The sequence below is a fragment of the Melospiza melodia genome, chromosome 3, assembly GCF_035770615.1.
Source record: "Melospiza melodia melodia isolate bMelMel2 chromosome 3, bMelMel2.pri, whole genome shotgun sequence".
NCBI lineage: Eukaryota > Metazoa > Chordata > Aves > Passeriformes > Passerellidae > Melospiza > Melospiza melodia.
In genome coordinates, this window is record NC_086196.1 from 118,103,102 (window position 1) to 118,127,824 (window position 24,723).

General features: G+C 43.0%; 1 protein-coding gene across 1 annotated transcript; it reads right to left on the reverse strand.

Moving 5' to 3' along the window:
- Positions 1-1,829: 1,829 nt before the first annotated feature.
- LOC134416832 (nuclear receptor subfamily 0 group B member 2-like) lies at positions 1,830-7,286 on the reverse strand. The gene is made up of 2 exons (XM_063153514.1): positions 6,669-7,286; positions 1,830-2,253 (listed from the first exon to the last, which is right to left on the reverse strand). The coding sequence occupies exons 1-2, from the start codon at positions 7,270-7,272 to the stop codon at positions 2,000-2,002; spliced, it is 858 nt and encodes a 285-aa protein (XP_063009584.1). The 5' UTR covers positions 7,273-7,286; the 3' UTR covers positions 1,830-1,999.
- Between the last annotated feature and the right edge of the window lie 17,437 nt (positions 7,287-24,723).

Below are 24,723 nucleotides of genomic sequence, written 5' to 3' on the forward strand. Positions count from 1 at the left end.
AGCTCCTGTTTTTGCTCCTGAGCTCTGCTCACAATCCCTCACCTCTCCTGTTCCTGACAGTTTCTTGTACCTGCACAGCCTCCAACTTCATGTGACACTTAAACACAGTGAATACAGGTTCTTACTCTGTCCTCAGCAAGACAAGTGGTATCAGCCCCTTTGAACAGGATACCAAGATAAGATCTGTTATCTTCTGAAGAATCTTGTATTCAAGCACAGTGAAGTGAGATCCATGAGTATCAGATCTTGTGGGAGTTCCATTTGAAGCCTAGCATTTGCCTTCATGGTAGAAGGTAAAGTCACCTTAAAAATCCAAGATGTTGACCACAATCTTCCCTGTGGAGCACTAGGCACCCTTTTCAGACAGGTTTACATAAACCTTTCTGCAGTTCTGAAAGGTTTAGTTAGCTTAGGGACATAGGAAAGTGAGTTGTGTTTACTGCAGAGATTTTTATTTCTGTGATCACTACTACTCGGGGGCTTAATTGGTTTGTCTTGGTTGGGGTTTGCTTCTTCCCCTTGATTAACAAAGTGGGAGAAAAATGTGTGTACTTTTGTCAAAACAGATAGGTACTAAACTCTTTTTATTATTTAAACTTCTTTTTCCCTAGTTGTTTGACTTCTAGAAGTCCTTTCAACATCCATCTCTGTTGACATGCATTTTTATATATATTATATATATATATTTGATATATATTTGCAAGTTCTCTTTCCTTTGACTTTAGCTTGACATTTAATGAATTCTAAGCTGTCGTACTCTTTGTTGTGCTGTCTATCTACATGTCTGTCAGCCCCCATTTGGTGAGTAGGAGCCCTCTTGCCAAGCAAAACTAGGCTGGATCCGCTACTGAAAAAACTCAGAAATGAATTCCCTTAAGTTTCATGGAAACCATTGCAAAAGGAGTGGGGCAGGAAATGGACACAAATAGCTTGCCCTGTTGCAGCTGAAGTATAAGCTCAATGTTTTTTTCATCCTGACAGATGGGCAGTCAGCACACACATCGTTTTTGGCACCCACCCCAACACGTGCTGCCTCTTCTCCAACCAGACGGATAGGGGACAGAGAGATTTTTGGGGCATGCCATAGTGCATTTGGAGGTGGAAACGTGGAACTCCTTCAGTGAGAGAGGCAGGAACAGATTGTACACATCTGTAGGAAACCATATTTAGCATTTCTGCTGTCCAAGGAATGTCTGACATCTATTTGGAAGGAAGTGAGGGTAATTATAGAAGGGTGCAGGCAGGGCTAAAGGGAAAAGATCTTAAATGTGTAGGAAACTGGGCTACATTAGTTCTGCTGCTTATGGCATGACACAGTAACTTTCAGCCTTTGTTATTCCCATTCTGGAAACATTCCTGAACAACGGTTTTTGTCCAGTCAACCAATTTTTGGTTCCTGTAGTTTAGTTCCTCAGTTAGGGAAGGACTTTGTAAATAATGGGAGAGGGATTTAATGCCCACAGTTTGCTGCAAGACTTAGAAAGAGCCTATAAGAAAGCAATTAGTAAGGGGAAGCTCCATCCAGCAGTTACAGCCAAGGACTAGATTTCTCAGTGGAACAGAAAAGGGACTGGGGTCAGGGACTGACAAGGAAAAGGAAAGATTTATACTGATTTTACCATTGACCAACCTTTTATGTATCTATCTTCAACTGAATAAAATTTACAATTGCCCCTGTTCCTTAAAGCCAAAATCATAAACAGCTGGAAAAAAGCTCACTAGAAATATTACAGTTGAACCTAGCACAACTGGAAAGTATGCTGGTGCTCCTAGACAATCTTTAAATACTTAGACTAAGGGGTTTTAAAGCACACAGTATCATGAAATGCTTAATTTTCTCTGCTTTTAATTATAAAATGTTACAAAATTACTTCATCATTGAAGCATATATGGCTTACAAATATTCATCAATGATTTGCTTGAAATGTGTTTATTTAGCTCATAATATTCTCTCATCTCTTCAAAATTAAATATTTTATTGCTCAGATGTCACTTGTTTTCAAAGCCAGTCTGGCTTGATATATAGGGTTTCTATAAGTAGTACATTTAGGGTCGCCTCTCCTAGGATGGGCCTAAAGAAGAGCTCTTCAATAGCATCTGCATCAATGTCTCGAAGAGATGTGATTAGCTGAAGAATCAAAGCAAACCTGCTGAGGCTCCCAAGGAGCATTGTTGAGATAAATTCCATCAGGGCTTTCTGAGCTTCCTGCTGCAGTGATTGTACATAAGGGAGACATTTCAGGGCGTGACATTCTGTCAAAACAAAAAGTAAAATAACAAATCCTGAGTAAACATTTCTGTTCTGTGTCTTTTGTAATGATGGGTGTCTGGATTTCTGGCTTATAGGACTACTTTCTCCATAGAAAAAAAATAAACACTTCCTAAACATACTTTTTGGAAAAAGAAGGTATGTGTGGCTCAATAATTTGAATGAGCATTGAGCAGCATTGTAATCACATTGGAATCTAGCCCATTACATTAAAATCCATCTTTGAAATGGTAACAGCAGGTAATTTTGACTCAGTACAGATGGAGAAGAAGTTTTGTAGTGTTGTCTACCCACCAATTGATGCTGAGATAGTAGTCTGGGCACACTGAAATATTCCAGCTCTAATCCACCCTACCTAGGTAACAGCAGGAAATGGAGATGATGGTTTGGAGGAGTGAGCAGGCTCACAGCCTGAAGATGTAGGTTTCCAGTACACCCAGCCCCATCTCCTTCCTATTGTTGCCTCTGCTTACTAGACTAAGCTGGGCACTGTGGTTCACCACACTATCTAGGTATTTTCATCTACAGTCTAAAAAGAGCAAGAGGAATGCCTCAGCAAGAGGAGTGTCTGAAGGAGAGGCCTTTGCCCTATGGAGTCATGGTCATGAGCCTCAATCACATACCTCCCATAGCATGTGACCTGCTGGCTCACTGAGGGTGTTTGTGGGTGCCAGAACTCAGTGATAAGGAAACCCTGTCATTATCCTTTGCCTCTGAAGAGAGTGCCTTGCCATGTAGCTCTCAGCAACCTGTTGCCTCCTGTCCTCGCTCTCTAAGGATATCTTTTCTCTCCTAGAACTGTTGCAGTCTGGACAGAGGGTAGAACACACTATTTGGCAACATTTACAGTGACTGACCCCATACGTCCCTAGAATAGAATCTGAATAGTTCACACCAGGTGTGTTTCTCACAGTATCATTCATTTCAGTGTGGGCAGTTCAGCATTCTTGCCTAGTGCCCTGTACCAGGGCAAAACCAACCTGGCTGGGTTTCCTTCAGTCTGTAACTGGCTGACTGTTGTCAGCCTTTAGCAAGTCCCTTCTTCTTAGACACCATTGCCAGAGGAGAAGAAGCCTCAGCCAAACCTGCAACCAGGCTAGCCAGAAATAAAATGTGTGCAAAAGTCATCATCTCCCCCAGGATTACCAGCAGCTGCAAGCTGTGAAGATGATTCCAAATGTTAGATTTTTCATGGAAAGGAAAATGTCACAAAGGATTTTGTGGATTCAGGATGAGGTTGCAATAGTTTATATCTCTTCAAATATGCTTAATTTCCTCATTTGGTCTTCTTTTCTATGTAACCAAATACTGGTTTTAATTTACACATTATGAGACACTTCTTGCTCTGAGATATGTTGCAATAATATTCAGTCAAACACGTTTCCAGCTGAACTGTAAACCTCTTAAGAGTATCTTTTTTTTTTTTTTTAACAGAAGCCCTGTCACAGCCTCGATGGAATTTTTGAATATATATGTGTACATAAATATGTATATATATGGCACTGATATAATAACAGCACTGCTTTTCACTGCTCCCATCTCTTCACTGTGCAGTCCCAATTGCTCTTCAGACAACTGTCAAAAACACAAAAACATTTTCACCTCACTCTGTGCTGTTCCTGTGTGGCAGAACAGTCCTACCTGCTCCTTCCTTTGACTTATTGCCTGGTTCCAAGTAGAGAAGGCCTTGCAGCTGGACCCTTCACCCACAGATACTGAGACAGCTCCAAAGCCACCCAGCCAAAGCTCCTCTGGGAAGAGCGGGGATGCCAATATGTTCTGGAGAGTCTGGATTCTGTTGATGTAAGGTGCTGGTTTCCCCTCAGGGGCTGGTGCACAGTTTCTTCTTTGCAGGTTCTTGCTGGCCCAGATGTGGTCAATCAGTAACCCAGCCAGAGCCTCCCGCACAGAGGTGCTGCACAGATTCTGTTGTTATTTCCAGCTCTGGGTCCCTCATCATAAGAAGGACATGGACCTGCTGGAATGACTCCAGAGGAGGGCTCTGAAGATGATCAGAGGGCTGGTGCACCTCTCCTATGAACATAGGCTGACAGAGTTGGGGTTGTTCAGCCTGGAGAAGAAAAGGCTTTGGAAAGACCTTAGAGCAGCCTTCCAGTGCCTAAAGGGGCTTTACAAGAAAGCTGGACAGGGACTTTTCAGGGGCCTGTAATGATAGGAGAAGGGGAAGTGGCCTTGAACTGAAAGAAGGTAGGTGGGCTTAGGTCAGATGTGTAGGCAGAAATCCTTTACTGTCTGAGTGGTGAGGTGTTGAAACAGCTCGCCCAGAGATGTTGTGAATGCCACAGCCCCAGGGGCTGGCTGGAAGGCCAGGCTGGATGGGGCTTTGAGGAACGTGGTCTAGTGGAAGGTGTCCTTTCCAATGGCAGCGGGGTTGGATTAGGTGATGTTTAGGGTCCCTTCCAACCCAAAGCATTCTATGATCCTTGTAGGAGGACCTATGCTCCATTGTGCTGCCTGCCACCCTCTTGCCAAAGGGATTTTTCTAATCATAGTCAGCACAATGTCTGTGCCACAAGAGATCACTCAGGGTACAAGCAGAGCTTTGCATAGTTGTCATGCTTTTATCCAAGAGATGGCTGCTGCAGCTGCATGCCTGGATGTCCTGTGGAACTCCAGCTCATGACCAGCTCTGGACCGCTCTGGTCCTGGCCCTTCCCCGTTGCTTCAGTCAGTTTTGGTGGTCTCAATGGAAGTAAAACATTAAGGGTGATAATGAGGCACTTCATAATCCAAAAGAGAGTTAATTTACCATTGTCACTGCTGGTGGCTTCCTGAAAGTCTTTTACACTGAGGCCGGCAAAAATAATAGCATTTGGCCAAACATCAAGCCAAAACTTGAAAAGTTTGAAAATGAGTTGCAAATATGTAGAAAACATTTTCTGAGTTTGGTGGAAAGTGTTGGAAAACTATTAAAAGCAGTAGTTGTGAAAAAAGAGCTGTACAGATTTGTTTGCAGCAAAGGGTGGTTTGGGCTGTGTATAAGTCCTGAGTACCTGTTTCAGCCCAGACTTAGATGGTGACTCTGTTTCATACAGAGGCTTAACTGAATCTAAGCTTAACTGTTGTTCTCCAGGCTGCCTTCTGCAGTTCATGGAAAAATATTCCAGGGATCAGGTCGTCCCAGCTAAGGGCTGAGTGTCATTCCTGAAACTGTGGAATGTGTCTACAGACAGCATTGAGGGCTGCTGGCTCTCTCATACAGCACCCTGGGGAAGCAGCAGGCCTTTAGGAGGCTCAAATCCAGAACATAACCCTGCTACTGCTGTTTCTCCTTAAGTGAATATTGCATTTTACCCACAGAGACAATAAAAATGCCAGCTGGTTAAACTGTGTAAGCTGCTGCAGATGAGGCCTTTCTCCTCTTATCATCCCCTTGGATATAAACAGTGTTTTCTTTTAGCCTGATTTTATTGTGAAAAAAGCTTGCACTGAAACAAACTCTTCTGCTTTGCTGCTGCAGCACAGACACTCAAGGCAATACCAAGCATCTGGATGACATTACACCTCAAGAAACAGAATTTGAATCCCATTGGAAGCAACTATAAAGTCACACAGCCTTTGAGCAGCCTATAAACCATCCACCACAAGAAATATAATGGAATAACGGAGGCATTCAAGCATCCTTTTGGTGCATCCCCAAGTACAGCACACTGCTGACAGTGCAGCCAGCTGCAGTGATTGCTGTGGAAGGAGCTGGGCATCTGAGCCAGAGCAGGCTGGAGTCAATAAGTCTTTCCATTTACTTTGGTGGACTTGGAGCTCAGTTTTTAGTTACTCATGCACTCCATGGTGCTGACTGAGGCAACCTTCCTTCCTAAGGAGCCTGAACTTGGCATCAGAGGTGAGAGGATGCAATCAGAAGTCTTAGTTTGCTGTCCCAGGCTTTGAAAGTAGAGATACTAAATTATATAAATATACATAAAAGCTGTGTAAGCTCAACACAGCATCCTTTTGCCTCACTGATGAAAATCAGATGGTTGTTTTCTTGTGTTCTTGTTACTGAAGAAGCCACTGTTAAAATGCTTCTAAAACTCACATCATGTGCCCATGTACCCTCTCTCCCTTGCTGTGACGTGAGGGTGAGGCTGCTGTATTACCTTTGAACTGGAAGTCATTGAAGTTACACAAATCTTTATGACTTACAATTTGTCAGATAGAAGTTGTTTTGGCTTACAGTGGGTGACGAACTGCACATGTCCAAGGAACCAAATAAACCACATCAGAAAAACTGTTAAATCAGGGAATACAGGTTTTTGAGAACATTTAACTATCTATTCATATAAATGAGTAAAACAAAACATTTTCTCTACATATATAAAAAAATGTCAAATATCTTTCTAGGCACATAATATTTTGTGTAATTTCTGGGAAGACTTACCAGAATTAAAAAGAATAATTCCTTTAAGATAGGCATATTCTTTTGCACTTATGTCCAGGTCCCAGAATTTCCACAATAAATTCTTCATCTTCTGAACTTCTGTGAAAGATGCTCCTGCTGATGAGCTGCCCAGTTCATTCATAGCTGTTGAAGACTGATTGAGGAGGATTTTTTTCAATAAACTGGTGGCTGGAACCTCTCTCAGGTCAAAATCCACTCCTTCTTGTGCCATGCCCAGGACAAAAAGGGGGACCCAGTTCTGTTGTATGAGGACAAACTGATCCTCCCAAGGCATGTGATAAAAAGAAGGTAAGTTTCTAATAAAAGTTGAAGTCTTCAACAGCACTTCAGAAGCTCTTCTGCATGTGGATTCTGGTGTTCTCAGGACAACTCTTCTGTCCAAACAAGGACAGCATTTGCTTCTTGCAGAGCAGTGGGGGCTGCAATGCTGCTGGTGCCACTTGGTCTCACTTCCATGCTCTTTGTTAAGGATCTGGTACAGGATGCTTTTAGAATGGAGTGTCTCACACTGACATTTCCCACATTTCTCAGCAGGGATCTCGGTGGCCATGCTGTCAGAGTTCCCTATGGCAGGAAGCAGCATGTCTGGAGCAGTGCGTCAGCAGCAGGGGAGGGCCCTTCTGCCACACAGGGAGGCATTGTGTGCTTATATAGACCTGGGCAGGTGTTGGAAGGTGATATGACCCTGATCCATAAGGTTACCTTGAACTTTACTTGCACCAGTGTGTTTGGAATGGGGCGTGGCTGCAGGTTGCTGGCATGGGCCAGTCCTGGGGACCGTCCTGGAGATGGAAATCCTGCGTTTCACAATTACCTCAGGTTTCTGTGAGATTTGAGAGAAACTTCAGAGAATGTCAGCTGTTGGGAGTTCATGACAGTGTTCTCTCTTGCAGTTCACAAATGATAATTTCAAACACAGAATGTGAAGGCTTAAGTCATAGAATTGATTAAGTTGGAAAAGACCTTTCAGATCATCAAGTCCAGCCATTAACCCAACACTGCCAAGTCCACCACTAATCCATTCCTCAAGTGCCACATTTACATGCTTTTAAGTACCTCCAGGAATGGTGGCTCTACCACTTCCCTGAGCAGCCTGGGCACCTGGGCATTGATGTAGAACAAGACAACACAAGACATCCAGTACAGCTTCCTCCTTCAGAATATTTCTCCCAGACAGGCTGTGTAATTAAATTTTCCTCATAGAAACTGATGAAACAAAAATGGCCATTCATACTAGTGTACACGGGAAATTTTGTAGCAGCACAAGAGCTGAATGATTGAATTGTCAGGACTCTTCAGCCAACATCAGGGAACACTAGGTAGCAGGAATGAAAGCAACTCAGCCTTAATAAGAAGATATTGGTACTTCAAGTTTTTGTTACTTCACACTCTACTCTCTTGCTTGCTCTTATACAGGGGAAAAGGTACTAAGTTTTTTTCACCAAGCATGATGTTTATGCATTCCTACCATGTGGGCTCTTAGCATGTCTCAGCAAAAACTGGGCATTAAAAACAACAGCTTGAAGGTCTCTGTCTGCCAGATCTCCAAGCCTTTGGTGTGCAAAGGCCTCCCCCCACCATCAGATGCCTAACTGCAAATTTGTGTTTTGCTACACCAGGTTGGGTTTTTTCCATGCTGGGCTATTTTAAGAAGTACATTCTTTACCTCTTCATGATATTTATGTTGCAAAATTTTCCCCCTCTGAGGAGGCAAAAAGTGGAGTAAGGGATGTCTGCTCCAAAGCTGAGAAATTTAGGAGTGTAGTGCTGCTGAGGTGCAGTGACTGCTAGCTGCTGTGGAGGTTTCAGGGCACACACAGCACTGAATACCTGGTGGTATTTGCTTGTCCACCTCTCCATTCATTCAACAGCTCCCTGCTACTGTCCATTGCTGGGGTATCAAAGAGCTTTGTAAGTTAAATGGCACAGCAAAAGAGAAATGCCCAGAAAGTCCCCAGAAAGGCCCCTCCCTCTTATTCGTGATGTAAATGAGGCTGAATGGAATGAACTTCAGTTACAGGGGCATTGCCATCTGAGGTTCAGCATGAATTACATTGATTGGCTAATGGCTGTACTAGAAAGACAGACTGAGCTTGCTAAAATCATTCTTGCAGAGAGTTTGCTTGTGAAAAGAAGTGCTGTCTCCTAACTGCTGGTGAGTGAGTGGTGTTTCAGTAATCTAGGCAGCAGAGTTCTGAGCATCCTAGCTCCTGTGCTCCAAGAGCAACATCTCATGGTTAACCATTTCACTCTCTTGGTACGTGCCATTATTTCACAGCTCCTATTAACTGTGCTTATGAAAATTCCTTCAGGTTAAATTGGTTCTTCTCCTACTTTTTTCCTTCTGAGGTCTCCATCAGTCATATGCAGAGTTCTGATGTCAGCAACATATGGTATTGGATACCATTTTTATTTGTCATAGTTTATTTCCTTTGTTTGTGTATAGAGCTAAGAGGCAGAAGCAAATTATATTTCTTTCTCTCAGAATTTCACAGTGTGTATATATAAATATATATGTATAATTATATAATAACTTTGTGACTATTTACCAAAAATAAGAGTAAAGGTCACTGCACCAGTATGACTGCCTAGGATGCATTATGCATTATCAGATTTCCTGAGAAAATGATTACTTAGAATTATGAGTCAATATTGAATTGCAGGTGAAACTGATCCTGGTCATCTCGATTCAAAACTGACTGCCTGTGTGACCCAATTTTCTCAAAGGTAGAAGACCAGCAGCCAAATTTAGCTCTATACTCATAAATTAGGCAATAGTTAATTTTTCTTTCTAAATCTTACCTATACAATGGTTACAGCCACATGCACCTAGATATAAAGCATCTGTCTCCATGCTGCAGTAGCAATACTTTGTACTTTCAAATGTTAAGGAAGAATACAAAACCCAATTTTGTGATATGATAAATCCCCACAGATTTCTATCTATTTTAGCTGTCTCTAGCTTGCTGGCTTGAGAACAATAAGACATAATCACATCAGTGTTATTTTTGGCTTTTTGCATTTATATACTTTTTCAACCTAGGAGACACCCATGCCCACAAACACTCACTTGCCACCACATTCTCTCTGATACCATCAGAATTGCTTCTCCAGCACAAGTATTGCCATTTGGACAACAATACAATGTGTCCCAAGTTCACACACAAAATTAAAAGACCTGAGAGAGAGTTGGTTTAGATTAGATATATGGAAGGAATTCTTTACTGTGAGGCACTGGCACAGGTTGCTCAGAGAAGCTGTGTATGCTCCATCACTGGGAGTGTTCAAGGCCAGGTTAGAAGGGCTTTGAGCAACCTGGTCAGCGGAAGGTGTCCCTGCACATGGCAGAGGGGTTGGAGCTAGATATCTTTAAGGTCCCTTCCAACCCAAGCCATTCTATGTATGTTCACCCCATTGCTGGGAATTAAAATAATAAATATCTCATTGGCTCCAAACTTATAAGACGTGTACTATTTTTGGCTCATAGTCCATAGCATTAAATCACTTAATGGAATACCTGGAAGTCTGAAGAGACTTGTCAGATAGTAGAGGAGATTGCATGACATACTTATTGCCTTGGCAGTAGCCCAACATGAATCTTTCAGTAACAGTGTATGATATATCCCACTCTTCTCATGACTATTTTTCTTGCCTTGAATAATTTGCATCTTAGGGAAATCCTGAACCAGAATCACTCTATGCATTTAACGACTTTCAATTAATTTCTAACCTTTGTTCCTGCAGTCTGCTTCTAAAGCCACAAGAACATCCACATTGGCCTACATCAAGGAATTCTCTGGGGATGCTTGTAAGTGAGACAAAGCTTAATCAAACATTACATTTACAGGATCTGGTGCCTTCTTGCTCTTTTATTGGAGGAAAAAAGGGAATCAATCAATCAATCAATCAATCAATCCCTATTCATCCTATTGCTTGGTCTACTTTATAAATCACTGTAAGACTCCCTTTGTCCAAACTAAAGAGATGTAGCTTCTTTCTGTAGAGTGACACAAGGCCTTTGTTCATTTTGTTAACCTTATTTGAATCTTTCCTAGCCCTACAGCTTTTCTAAGATATTCTTTAGAGGGATGTGCATGAAGTATCAGGACACAGTATCCAGGACTTAGGAAAGCATGAATTTATACAGAGACAGGATGAAGTTCTCTGTTTTGCCTTTCTCAGAAGTCACTTTTGAACAATGAGCTGTTGTTGCTGTGGAACAGTCACAGCCCCCAGGTTTTATTCCTGAGTGATGGTCATCAGTTCAGAGGCTCTTAACTTCATCAGGAGTAGAGTCAGGAGTGGTTTATGTGCATCTTTTGCCATATATGCATATACACATATTCTTAATCATCATTGACATCTAGCTGATGATTCTCATGAAGCCTTTCAGCAATTCTTCTGAAAGTCCTGTCTTCCTCCAAATAATTTTGTACCATCAGCAGACATTGATATTCTCAAACTTTGAAGGCACTGCTCTTCAGAACAGTTCACTCAATGCTGTGAGTTGTTTAAAATACTATAATAATTTAACTATGAGACAGAAATCTGACACTGTCCTTATAGTAGAGTGTCCATATATACAAGCACATAAATGTTGGACTGTACATATGTACACCATATGTATAGTAACTGTTATTTCCAAGCATTGATGGGAGCTCTCCTACTTTCCTAAAAGGTAAGATTGGAGGCAGATGCATTTCTGGAGGAGAAGAATCTTCTGCTATTATTTAAGAAGGAAGGGCTTTAAGAAGGAAATGCCTCCCCAGGAAACTGACAGCAGCCTTTCTGGCGTCACACCACCTTGATATGAGCACATTTTCCTTGATTCAGTGACCTCTTATCACTCTGGTCTCACTTGAAAACATTTAATTGGCCTATAAACATCCATATGACTTCAGAACAGGAATCTCTAGGAGTTTTATACAATGTGTTTTCTGGGAGAGGTTGGGTGAATTCCGTGTCACTGGCACTTTTGAGGACAGCTGACCTCTCTAACAGCCTTAAGAAAAGGAAACAGCAATAAAACCATTATCTTTCTAGAAGGGTTCAATTCCCTCCATCTTTCTTGAGCTATAAAGGCATTAATTTCTCAGCTAGAGAAACTAAAAGCTACCATTCAGACTGCCAGCTTTGGCTAGGCAGATACTGGGAAATACCAGGTCCACACTGAAGCCTGCTCATCTTTTAAACAAGTTCTGAAACAATGAGAATGCCATGGTAAAGTAGGATTTGACCCTAATATCTGAAGTAAATCTACATGAATAACAAATCCAGTTAATTTAAACATGCTTAGCTTACCTTGAAGCTCAAGTGATTGAGGGTAAGCATGTGCTTAAAATGCTTTTGTTGGTTATGTCTGATAAAATCAGCATCTTTTTGATGATAGCTATTTGAATAAATTAGCAAACTAATAGAGAGGCAGCTGCCCTGCCATGAAATGTTTTCTAACCTTGAAACTAGGCCTGTTTTAAATTTGCCTCTGGTGACTGAGTTAGATAGAAGGCAAGTGTCTCTGAACTTCTGCCCCAAACCTTGATGAAAAACAGGACTTCTGAGGAGCCCCCTCCCTAAAAACATATCCAAGGCATCATATTTAACTCATTCTTTGTTTCAAGAAACCTTGGGGTAGCATTTAATGTGACTTTTTGGCAGGTGCTGCTCACTAGCTGAAGTAGGGGCAGAGTTCATCTTCATTTTAAACCAAGGACATTTTGTTAGAGTTATTATGCTGCCTGACTGTATCTCAGCTGTTGCAAATGTGAATGCAAACATGTGCCATCTGGAGCTATAACAAATATGAGACTAAAATATTAGCACAGAAAGTAAATAACAGCTCAGCAGTTCTCCTCAGACAGAAGATGGGATGACACAGGAACATATTTCTTAACTCTTCAGCTTCTTATAAATCTAAAGAAGCAATAGATTTCTTTGAATACATGTGCATAAATAAACACAAAATGTCTGTTCATGTTGTTTAAGAAAGCAAAGAAACAAATACACAAAACAACAAACAAACAAGCAAAACAAACAAACCCAGCTGGATAAGTAAACTCTTTCCACAATTTTTTAATAGTTCTAACCTGCCCCACAAAGAGCCTTCTTCAGCACTTTGCACACCATAGCAGGTGTGCAGGGACAGGTGACAGGTAAGGGATTGGTTTAAGTCATGTTTGGAAATGGATATGAATCTGGAGACATGAATAGATTTTAGGCTGCACAACACCAATTGTTTGCTTTCTTCATACTAAATTTTTTACAAGGGTAAATTGTCATTTTTTTATAAGGGCACACCTTGGGATGTAGAGATTCTAAAATAAACCAGAAGTGACCTTGTACAAGTTTGTGCCATTTTTCTCCAGCTCCCCCACTGAGGAGGTGGTGTTTGTACAGTCACCCCTATCAGCACTGGGACAGGCACCATCTGTCGTTTTAAATGCAGATAGATGTACCACTTATTATTGCTCAGCAAGTGAAAAATAATGCAAAGCACAGTTAGAAAATGTTCCTGGCTAGCAATGCCATCTCCAGAGTGGCACTGAAAAGGAACTCCTCCTTCAGCCCCCTCTCCAGCTGAGAAGAGTGGTTTAGATGATAAACTTTTTAATGTAGTGTGGAGCCCACTGTCATATCAAAGTTTAGTCTGTCTTGTGTCATTGAAGATAAATGCCTAATTTAGTGATCAGCACTCTGTAAATACCACAGATTGGCAAGTGAAGGTTAGATGGCAGATTAGATATGTGGTGTACATCTTCAGACTTGGCTTTATGCATTTCATTTATGATCAGATTAGCAAGGCCCAAGAAACTGAACCCCAAACTCTTTCATTTTATTTTGAAATATATAGGGGACAAACAGATCAGAAGATGCCTTCTGTGAGAAACATAGGACTAATGTATTGAATTCTCTCTGTGACAAAATTAACATGCCCAAACTTCCCTTGCTGTTTGCCATGGGATAACTTCTCTACTAATATAAATATCTGTCTTCTTAGACTGGGGAAAAGGAACAAAGCAGTTCTGTCTCAAAATCTGGATTTTCTAAGAGCTCAGAGTACTTAAAAACAGAAAATCCTCTGGTATTACAAACAATGGATGCTTAATCTGTCAAACCTTTACCTGACTGGCAGCACTGAAAGGCACGAGTCTGCCTGCCTTTAGGCAATCATTTCTTTAGAAACAGGCTGGTCTGACAAAACTGGGGAGAAAGAAAAGATGTTGAGTCACACTGTAAATTGCAAGTGAATTTCTTTTTCTATCTCCATGTTAGAGGCTCGGCTCTCAGGGTACCTTGGGGAATGAGACAGCCTTCTGAGAACCATGGAGTCCAGCAGGAGTGACGAAAAAAGATTGAAAACCTTTCCAGAGAGCATGTATGGTTTGAGCAAACAGTTATGTGAGATTAAGGCTAAGGAAATGGATTTCAAATGCTCAAACCCAAGGAAGGATAGCCACAGTCTCTCTGTAGAAATAACTAAGTTGCTGAGACAGTAGAAGTTTCTGAAAACTGAAAATGTTAAATAGTACAGGCTAAAAATAGAAGGGAAGGAAAGGAGGGAAAGATCAACCTAAGCACATTTAATAAGAACAGATTATGACAGGATAAATGCAAATAGTTGTATAAAGATGTGAATTGCTGAGTCAAAGGTGGCCACAAGACACAGGCACTTCCAGGCTGTTCAGTGGAAGTTTGAAAGACATTCAGACCTTCTTCTGGACCTGTTTCTGCATACAGTTAATGACTTAGTACTGAGACTTCAGTGTTGCAAGATCAACTGCTGCTTTCTCTGGCATTTATGTTATTTCTGTCACTCTGAAAAACAGCTCTGAGATTTTTAGAACCATGCACATTTGCAAAAATCATATTTTTGAAGGAGAAGTCTGGCTCCATTTGTCTCATAAAAGTCTGTACTTAACCACTTTTTTAAAAAACACTATTATTCTAAGGTCAGTGGAAACTCCATTAAAGTGTTTCAGGAAATCATCAGATCATTAGAGCAGTGGAAACTGAAATGTATGCAATGTACTGATTTCAAACACATTATAAAACTGGGTAAGAGATCAAGTGTGCAACATTCTCCTTTGGGACCCACACAGTTCCAGCATGATTTTATCATGCTACATGCCAGTGACTGGTCCTACCTCACCGTGGCTACTGGAAGGTATTTTTCCTTCAAAGGTTCATCCATTGTCACCTCTCAAACCAGCCTTTGAAACCAAGCAGAGACATAACTTTTTCTCCCTTAGCTACCTGAGGAAACATATGTAGGAGGAGTTTTGTCCTCAGGAGTGTATCTGATACCCAAATCTCCCACCTTGAAGGTGGGACCTTAGAGTCCTGCCATTGTGCATTGAAATTGTGCTCAGAAAGGCAGGGTTTGAAAACCACGAATCAGATCAGTTTAACTGCAAGGCTTGTGTGAATGCATTAAAAGAAACAAAAGACCAAGAGAAGCCCATATCTGCAGTGTGCTCAACAGTCCTTTCACCCTCGCCAGTTCCTGTGACAGGATGGTGACAGCTCTGTGATAATCTTGTGAGAGGTCACATCCAAATTCAGATGGACCAAAGCATTTATATCCCCAGGACCTGTTTGCCTTTATAGCCCAGATCCAACAGTGCAGGTCCTTCTGACCCAGACCTCTCCCCTTTTTCCTCCCTCCTCCTGCCTCATATGCTTCTGGTTCATTAGGTCAAGCAGGAAAGGCTCTAGAATTTCCTTCCACTAAGTCAGTACTTGATGCCATCTGTTGTAGAGATGAAATTCTCCTTTGGACAGGGCAGAAGGATTTCTCCATGCCCAGTTTACAGCTATTCCCATAGTGGGCCAGGATTTACCAAGTTCTCAGCTCAGCGTGAAGTAGAACTGATCTGGGAAATGCCCAAATCCCATTATATAAATGTTTCATGCTAGAACTCCTCCTCTGAACCCACACAAGTACCCTGCCCATCATGTGTTACACAATTTCCTAAGTGTGAGCAAATGACACAGCTCATTATTGATCTCATTGGAGACTGGAGCTGGCAGCACCACACGTGTTGTGGTGGCAGGGCTTTGGGGGGTGCCTCAGCCCAGATCCCAGCCCAGTGTGGGGAGAGGCTTTAGGGACAAGCTGCACTGAGCTGGCCCAACAGGTCCCATCCTGTGGCAGGAGGTCACCCCTTCAGAGCTCTGTGTGCCTGCCCAGTGCCCCACACTTCTGCAAGCAGGGTTTGGAAAGGGCAGCACTCACCTTTGCTCTGCTGGCGTGATAACATCACTTTACTAATAAACTATAAACTGTGACCAAGAACAGAGCTGTTTTTCAGAACAAGCGTTGGAATGGAACACTCAGTAGAAAACAAACCTGTGACAATTTTAATTTCACACATATTTTCTCTTGAGTAACTATGCACATGGGATGTCTGGTTTATTGTGACTACAGGTGTCACCTTTAAATCCCAAAAACCTGGGGCAAAAATGAAGTCAAAACACATAGAGGGAAAAGTAATTCTGCTTTTATTTGTAATGTCAAAACACGACATCACTTGAAAAACTTCTAAAGTTAAAACAAATAATAGAGGATGTATTTAAAAACAGCATGCAGAACAGCTAAAAATATTCATTTTCGGAAGAACCACTCCCAGTCCCAATTCATGTGTCCACAGCAAGTAATATGGTTTGAAAAAAAGCAAGCAGAGTTGTTTTATTAGCTGGCCTTTCTCACCTTCTGCTTGACTTTGTGTTTCAGTGTGACCAGAGGATTAGCAGACTGTTAATACAGCCTCAGAAAACACATATTCTGACCCCAAATGTCATTTTAGGCAGCAAGAGAACAGGAAAAAAAAAGCCCAGTGGATGATAGAAAGTCCCATTAAATAATTATAGCAGGAGAGAAAGAGGTCTCTGGATTATCAAACCTTCTGAAAAATGAACATTTTGATAAGGGTAAGGTTGAGATTAAGTGTGAGGCCTTGGTGCATTTTGTTACATGTTAAATCATGACACAGAAATCTCAACAGATGAAGGAATTCAGAAGAAGTGAAGAACTAAGGAAGAAAACTGGAAAGCAAATAAAATTATTGGGAAAAAATTATTACTACTGGTTATTTGTTTTCACTGTTACTGTTTATTAAGAAATTAGCACTTCACTGCCTGAACCAAGAGCTTACTATGGAAGTGCTAATCTCAAAGAAGATAAAATAGAGGAAGGTGGGAAGAATTTTTCCCCCTTTAATTTTCTTTTCCAACACCAAAATAATTTCTTTGTTTCAAATAAGCATTGCTATCACTGATGTTCACATGAAACCACACAAGTGGTTGGGTTTGGATGTGCCTTAGCTGCACACAGCTGATACTGTGATGCAAAACTGCTAAAAGAAACAATGATATATGAAATACTTCAAAATGGGCATTAATTTACTTCATAAACAAATGTTTTCTTCTAACCTTTTTTTCCTGCCTTCTGTTTTGTTTGCTTGTTTGTCACTGGATGTCTGAGCAGGTAAAACAACTGGACCTTGACCTTCTTTGGATTTATCACAAAACAAATTAAGACAAGAAGTAAACAAGTTGCAGCAAATTACAGGTGCATCCTTGATTATTGCTCTCAAAGCCCAGAAGATTTCTAAATGTGAAAGAAGGAAGGTAGATTAAACCTGACACACAAACATCATTATTTGTAAGACAGTTGCTGGGATATGCCCTCATGTATCTGTATCATGCAGCAGGTGCTGTTTATGATAGTAGACATAACAAGAGCAGTGCTGATAGGAAAATACTTCCCTGTTTGCAGAGTATCATGAAGCTTTGCTCTGCCACCCTATTTCCAACTCCCTGTTTCCTATTTTTTTTTCCTCACTCCATCATTGGACAAATCCCGGTAGACTTTTGAGTCCTTAAATGCACAGCCAGATTAGCCCTAAACAGGATGATGACCACACACCTGGTAATTCTCTGCAAGAACCCAGTGACTTTTTATCTGACAATCACCTCCATGAGTATGATATTTATTTTCACTCTAACCATCTTAAAGGTGAACCAAACTACCCAGATGTAATTGCAAAATCCAAGGACAGAGAATCATATTCAGGTTGATTTCACAGATAGAAAACAACTGATAAACCATCCATATAACAGCTGACTGCAGTTAACCTTTAATTGGGATCCAGCAGCAGCATGTGCATGTTAATATGCTACTTTAAAGGCAAAAAAACCAGCACAGTCCTGTCTTGTTTATGGAAAAAGTAAAATTAATGGAAAACGTTAATCTCTGGTCTAACATGACCATATTTACCCTGTGATGCCACAGTGCAGTGAGTATTATTTAACACTGACTCTCAAGTTGGACTGCTTTGGCTTTGCCTTTACTTTACACTGTGAAAACAGTGCTTTAGTGTTCACTTAGCAGACATAAAAGTTGTTTTTTAAAAAAAAATCATTTACAACCTACACGTATTTAAACACCAACAGACACTTCTCTCCAGTGTTACATAACTCTAACACTTATTTCCCCATTTATCTTCACAGGAGATATAGGGTAGGAAAAAAGAAATGGTAAACTGTGTAACCTCACTTAAATTTATTAACAGAATCCTTTGCACCTTCATCCTTGTGTTCCACTGCATGTAGATATTCCAGGCAGTTTGAATCATTAGTACAGGATTAGAACTAGAAACACAGAACAGGTTTGCAATGGCCTCTCCTTGGACACAGAGATGAAATCTGTATCTCACTGCAGCAGAGACAGTGGCCAGGGGGACCACCTGTGGTAAAGCAAGAGCTTGAATGAGAAGCATGCCCTGGAGAAGATGGGGTGTTGTGCTGGTTTGGCTGGGGTGGAGTTAGCTTTTCCCAAGTGCCTTGCAGGGGGCCATGTTTTGGACTTGTGCTGAACGCAGGGTTGATGATACAGAGATGTTTCTGTTATTGCTGAGCAGGGCTCACACAGAGCCAAGCCATTTCACTCTGCACTGCCATGCTGGGGAGGAGGCTGGGGGAGCCCAGCAGGTTTGGAGGAGCTGGGACAGGTGGCCCCAATGGATCAAAGGGATACTCAGGACCATATGAGTTCATGCTCAGTGTACAAGACGGGGAGGAGAAAGGGGCAGGGGGGATGTTTGTAGTGATGGTGTTTGTCTTCCCAAGTCATCACCAGGTATGAGGGGGCCCTGCTCTCCTGGAGACTGCTGAACACCTGCCTCCCCATGGAAGCACTGAACTCATTCCTTGCTTTGCTTTGCTTGTCTGTGTAGCTTTTACTTTCCCCATCAAACTGTTTTTATCTCAACCCACAAGTTTTATACCTTTTACCCTTCCAATTCTCTCCCTTAGCCTGCAGGTGGGGGAATGAGCAAGTGGCTGCGTGGGGCTTGGCCTCTGGCTGGGGTTGAACCATGGCAGGTATAAAGGTAATAGAAGCTGCCAAGCCAATGGATTTATATGAAAGAAAGCCAGGAGCCAGAGGGATTTGCATGCAGATACTCTTTGTGGCATAGATGGAGCAATTGGACAGGAAGAGAATGGAACTGAAGACTTAGAACTGAACTACCCAGCACCTCAAAGGGAGAGTAGAGTTCACAGACAACTGGAGAAGAGCCCAGGGCCTCCAAAGATAGTAGAAATACACCACAAAAGTATAGTCAAGCCTAATTCTCAGTGCCTTTTGAACTGAGCAGAGGCACAGTTAGATCACTGAGATCAATCAAAGAGATCACTGTTAAATAATGGTCTCTTAGATGCCAGTGAACAGGAACCATTCTGTTCTGACATCTACACCAAACTGCTTAAAAAGGGTGATGGAAACGTTGCTGGAGTCAATGTTCACAGCACACAGCTGTTTTCTTTCCAGAAAATTGGTTGGTTAGCTGGTCTGGCAGAGGGAAGAGATAAAACAACTTGTGGAGTTGATCCCTGGGCTTTCAGACCACACTTTGATTCAAGAAGCAAGAAACAGTCCCAGTGCCTGGGCTGGCTGGGACAGTGGGAGACCCTCACACAGCTCACCCAGTGCAACAGCTCTGCAACAGGAGACTTCTGGGTTCTCAGTGTAGAAACCCAGGGATACCAATGTTTTTTCTTCAAACAGTTCATTAAACTCAGCAGTTGTTTGATTTGCAGCCTCTGTGGGGAGTGCAGGCTGCACCTCACTCCCAGCTGGCACAAGCTCAGCAGATTGACTGGCGGCCCCAAATCTCACAGCCTGATCACCAACCTCATTCAACAAAGCTAAAAGAGAGATAATAGTTGGCAAGGAAGCAGCTGACCCAGGGACAAGAGGCATTCATTTTTCCCACCCTTTAGACCAACACCAGCCTGCCCAAAGTCTTTTTATCGGGTGAAATTTCATCTGTTGCAGAGGAGTTCTGAAAGAGATGACTCACTGAGAAAGATAAGGCTCTCAATGAGGCCATAAATAACAAATCTAGACAGCAATGTCACCCCTACATTTTAGGCCATTGAATGTGAACATAATGAAGTGCAGTGTGCAGCTACTGAAGCTGAAGCTCAGAGAAGACACAGTTTTTCACACAACCTGGTGGTAGATTTGAGATTCAAACCCATTTTTCCTGTCTGCCTGCCTGGCACCGTGCCAGCCAGGGCCCTTTGGAATCCTGGGCTGAGCCCCAGATGAAATCAATTCTTATCCTTTCTGGCACTGTAGGACAGATCTCTCCTACTGAAGCTTTATGCATTTGGGAGCCCATTCATGTGCTGACAAGCCTGCAGGGGCCCAGCCTCTGAAATGCAAACAGAAACACTTTTGGGGCACAACTCCAAGGCCTGCAACACTTGCCAGAGCAGCACACACCTCCTCCTTTTTATTCCTCTCAGGTAATAAGCTTAAATTCAAAGTACCCCTCAGGAGTTTTCACCAGGCAGCTCTTTACAGGGCTGTGAAGGACTCCTGACCTGTTAGCAATAGGCCCTAGCAGGAACAGACCATTTTCTGGTTTAGTCACATCCTCAGCCAAACCTCTCTGCCTAAAGGGCTCTACAAAGGGATTTGGGCAGGCTGGATCAATGGGTCAAGGTCAACTGTAAGATTCAGCAAGGCCAAGTGCCAGGTTCTGCACTTGGGTGACAACAACCCCCTGCAGCACTGCAGGCTGGAGGAAGAGTCCCTGGAAAGCTGCCCAGAGAAAAAGGACCTGGTGGTGCTGGCTGACAGCAGCTGAACATGAGCCAGCTGTGCCCAGCTGGCCAAGAAGGCCAATGGCATTCTGGAATGTATCAGAAATGGTGTGGCCAGCAGGAGCAGGGCAGTGACTTTTCCTCTGTACTCAGCCCTGGTGAGGCCGCACCTCAAGTGCTGTGTCCAGCTCTGGGCCCCTCACCACAAGAGAGACACTGGGGGGCTGGCACATGTCCAGAGAACAGCAAGAAACTGGTGAAGGGTCTGAAAGACAAGTCTGATAATGAGCAGCTGAGGGAGCTGGGGGCATTTAGCCTGGAGACAAGGAGGCTTGGAGAACACCTTTTATCAGCCTACAGCTCTACAGGTTCCTGAAGGGAGGTTGTAGCCAGGTGAGGATCAGGCTGTTGTCCCATGTAACAAGTGACAGGATGAAAGGAAGTGCATTTAAGTTGTGCTGAGGAGCTAGATTAGGAGGAAATTGCTTCACTGAAAGTGTGGTCAGACATTAGAATCAGTTGCCTAGGCAAGTGATTGAATCACCATCCCTGGAAGTGTTCAACAGGCCTGCAGAGGTGGCATTTAGGGACATGGCTGAGTGGTGGACCTCGCATTGCTGGGTTACCAGCTGGAAGTCTGATCATCTTATATGTCTTTTCCAACTTTAATAATTCTGTGAAAATTCAGAAACCTCCCTCTAAAACCAGTAAGTAACCATCCCTCACCAGTGCCAGCATTGCTCTCCTTCAAGCAGCCAAGCCAAGGGGCTGCACCTCTGAGGGGCTGCAGGGTGAACCATGGCAATTCTTGTTCTGGGGCTTGCTCAGCCTCTGCTTCTCTAGGAGCTGCCACACTGGGGGGACCTCCTCAGCCACACAAAGTGACCTCATTGCCAAAAGAACTCCTTGGCTAAGGCAATGCAGCTGCACCCAAGCCTGGACTGTGCCGTGCCTGCAGGGGATGCTGCAGAGGGCAGTAACAAACATGCCTGCATTGGGCTGGTTGTGGATGCAAAGGTCAGAGTCTGAGTAAAGCCGTGCTTGAAGGGGAGAAAGCATGGGATGCAGACACGGAATGGAAAAAGGAAAGGAGAAGAGGTTCAGCGTCTCAGGGGCAGCAGTAGCTTTGCCTGTTGGAGGGCGGGTGCCGAGGGCTGCCTGCCCAGCCCACTCCCCATGCTGAGCACTGTTTCTGCCTTTGGCTCACAGGCCCTTCTCAAATAAATGAGTTGTCACTGCCCTGGCTCTCCCAGAAAAGCTGGTACCCCACCAGAGCTAATAACTAAATTACTCCTTATTTTTCCTCCATTTGAGTCAGTTCACCCACAAGCACATTACCCTCTTGGCAGGGATAGGGCTGGTATAACTGTGCACCACAAGAGGGTCTGCTGGGGCAGAGCACCCACAATCCGGGGGAGGTGAAACACAGCAGAAATACACATTCTTACAATGTGGTGGTGGTTTTAAATAAACTATGCAGGGCTATTTTTTTCCTGAAGGATTCCTTTATAGTGCAGGGTACAGTCCCGCAGGCAGGTTACAAAATCCCTGCTACCGGCAGTGCTGTGGTGCCCTCACGTGGATGCAGAACACCGAGAAATGCGCTACACTGCAGTCCCTGCCTCGCAGCCCAGCCTGCAAACAAAGCCCTGCCCACCACAAGAGCTCTTTGCAATGCCAGAGGAATAAATGTGCTTCAACATTAGGACTGCCAGACCAAAAATTTCTCACTTAGGAAAAATTTATTTTTCAAGACATTATTTGATTTATGAAAAAAAAAAAAAAAAAAACCTTCAAAAGGGGGATTAGTTGGAGCACTACCCTCATGATATTTCCAAGGAATAAGCTGAAAATAGAGATGGTTTTGGGTCCAACCACAGACCAAATGTCCTTGAGCTTGATTGCCCTCACCAGATGCAGTATTGCTGGCCTTCCTCTGGAAATTGGCAGTAGATACCAAATTGCCTGACATCAGTCCCTACCAATGTGCCATCCAACCACTTCTCAGTGCCAGCAGATGTGAAATACCCCATTTCCCACCTGCTGCTTCACTGGTGGCAAGTTATTACCCATGCAGGGCTTCCTCCTCCTCCTGATTGTCCTTCCCATATGCTGTGTTCTTTGTCGCATCACAGAGATGTAGGGGCAGCACAGGCTCTCACAGCCAGCCTTAAAGAACACAGGGAAGACCTTGAGAGGCTGGAAGGGTAATAAAAACATCCTGACACGCAGGTCACATAATTTTTAAAAATCCCTAACTTTCTTTTAAGACTACACAGTGAGCATGGCTGTGCTTACTGCTCAGAGGCAGGGAAAATCATGCTACTGCTAGAGAGAACTTGAATCATGGGGGAATGACACAGAACTTAGCAGCAGTGTTTGGCTAAATTTCCTGAGCTAAACACTCCACAGGCAGAGGTTCTGTTGGAAGAGCACTGCAGGTGCTGATCTGGGGCACACACATGCCCAGCTCACTGCCTACCATGGCCCTTTCCACAGAGCTATTCCCCAGCAGTCCCAGCTTATCCTGGTGCCCAGGGCAGGGCTTGGCATTTGCCCCTGCTGAATTTTATGGGGTTCCTGTTTATCCATTCCTCCAGCCTACCTGGGAAAAGCATGCCTGACCTCAAGCATTAATCATCTGCAAGTTTGATGAGGGTGCATTGCATTGCCTCCTCCAGGCCATCGATGATGTGGAACAGGACACACCCCAGCAACAAGTAGAGAACTGCAGGGGTCTGAAAGTGCAACCCATGAACCACTGCCCTCTGATCCCAGCCATCCAGCCAGCATTTCACCCATCTCCTAGCTGTCCATCCACCCTTCCACCCAATCCCTAATATCCTGCCATGCTCACAAGAGTTTTATGAGGGGCAGTGCCAAAAGTCTTGCTAAAGTCAAAGGAAACATTATCTCTTGCTCACCCCTCATTCCCAGATCCAGTCATTTCACCACAGAAAGCCATCAGATTAGTCAAGGGTGACTTAATCTTGTGAGCAGCTGTGGAAAGAACTGGCAATACAAGACTAAAGCTACCTCAAACCATATTGATTAGAAAAACATTCCTAGGTGCATAGAGGAATCGTGGCCAACCAGAATCAAACAGAAGCAGCTGTCCAGCTGAGCAGGAATGAATACAAAACTTCCTAAAGCAGTGAACTAAGTTCAGAAATGTCTTACCTAACTTTGTTCTCTGAATCAGCTGCTTTAAGAGTATTCCTATGCAAAAGTATCCAAGCCACTGTTAAAAACCTGGTAAAGATTTTACTCTCAAAGGAGTTAATTAAAGAACCTGATTGCAATACCTGTAAGTCACTGAAGGACTGCATGAGCAATGCACTCCTAAAACACCAGCAGGACACGGAGCTTCTAGCATGTGGGCCAGGCACAAACAGACCCCAGCAAGCAGCATGTTTGAGCAGAAACAGCAGCTTTGACCACAGCCTATAGTCACAGAAAATTTTAGACTCACTACTAGAAGACCAGTGTTTGACTCTGGACAAAAAACATGCCTTTCAGAAAGTCAAAAAGCTCTGCGTGCTTTCAGTCAATGTAGGTAACACACAAATCAAATGCTAACCTGGGAGATATTTGATGAGTGCAGAATTTTTTCCCTGAGGATCCATCAGAAGTGAGTTAAACTATAGTGCACAGCCAGTGGCATGTCAGTTTTGTACAGCTCAGCCAACCATTACAAGAGCTATAACTAAACACAAAACCTTACCAAAAGAAGGCAGAGCTAGAATACAAAAGATTGTTCATAATCTCTTAGTGACACATGAGGAAGCTGTCAGTACAGGTAGAAACATGTTTTAAGGCACCTAGACTGTGAGTAATAAAATTATTTTTTATAGTGAGATTAAAGGAAGCTAAATGACATTTTATACTGCTTGAAGGTGGTCTGAGGACACTGTCAACACCT

What these genes read in the sequence shown, in the direction of transcription:
- LOC134416832 (XM_063153514.1), bottom strand. Translation starts at nt 7,272, where the DNA reads ATGCTGCTTCCTGCCATAGGGAACTCTGACAGCATGGCCACCGAGATC. An exon ending in AATTATTCTTTTTAATTCTG is followed by an intron (nt 2,254 to 6,668) that starts GTAAGTCTTCCC and finishes TTGTTTTGACAG; the next exon opens with AATGTCACGCCCTGAAATGT.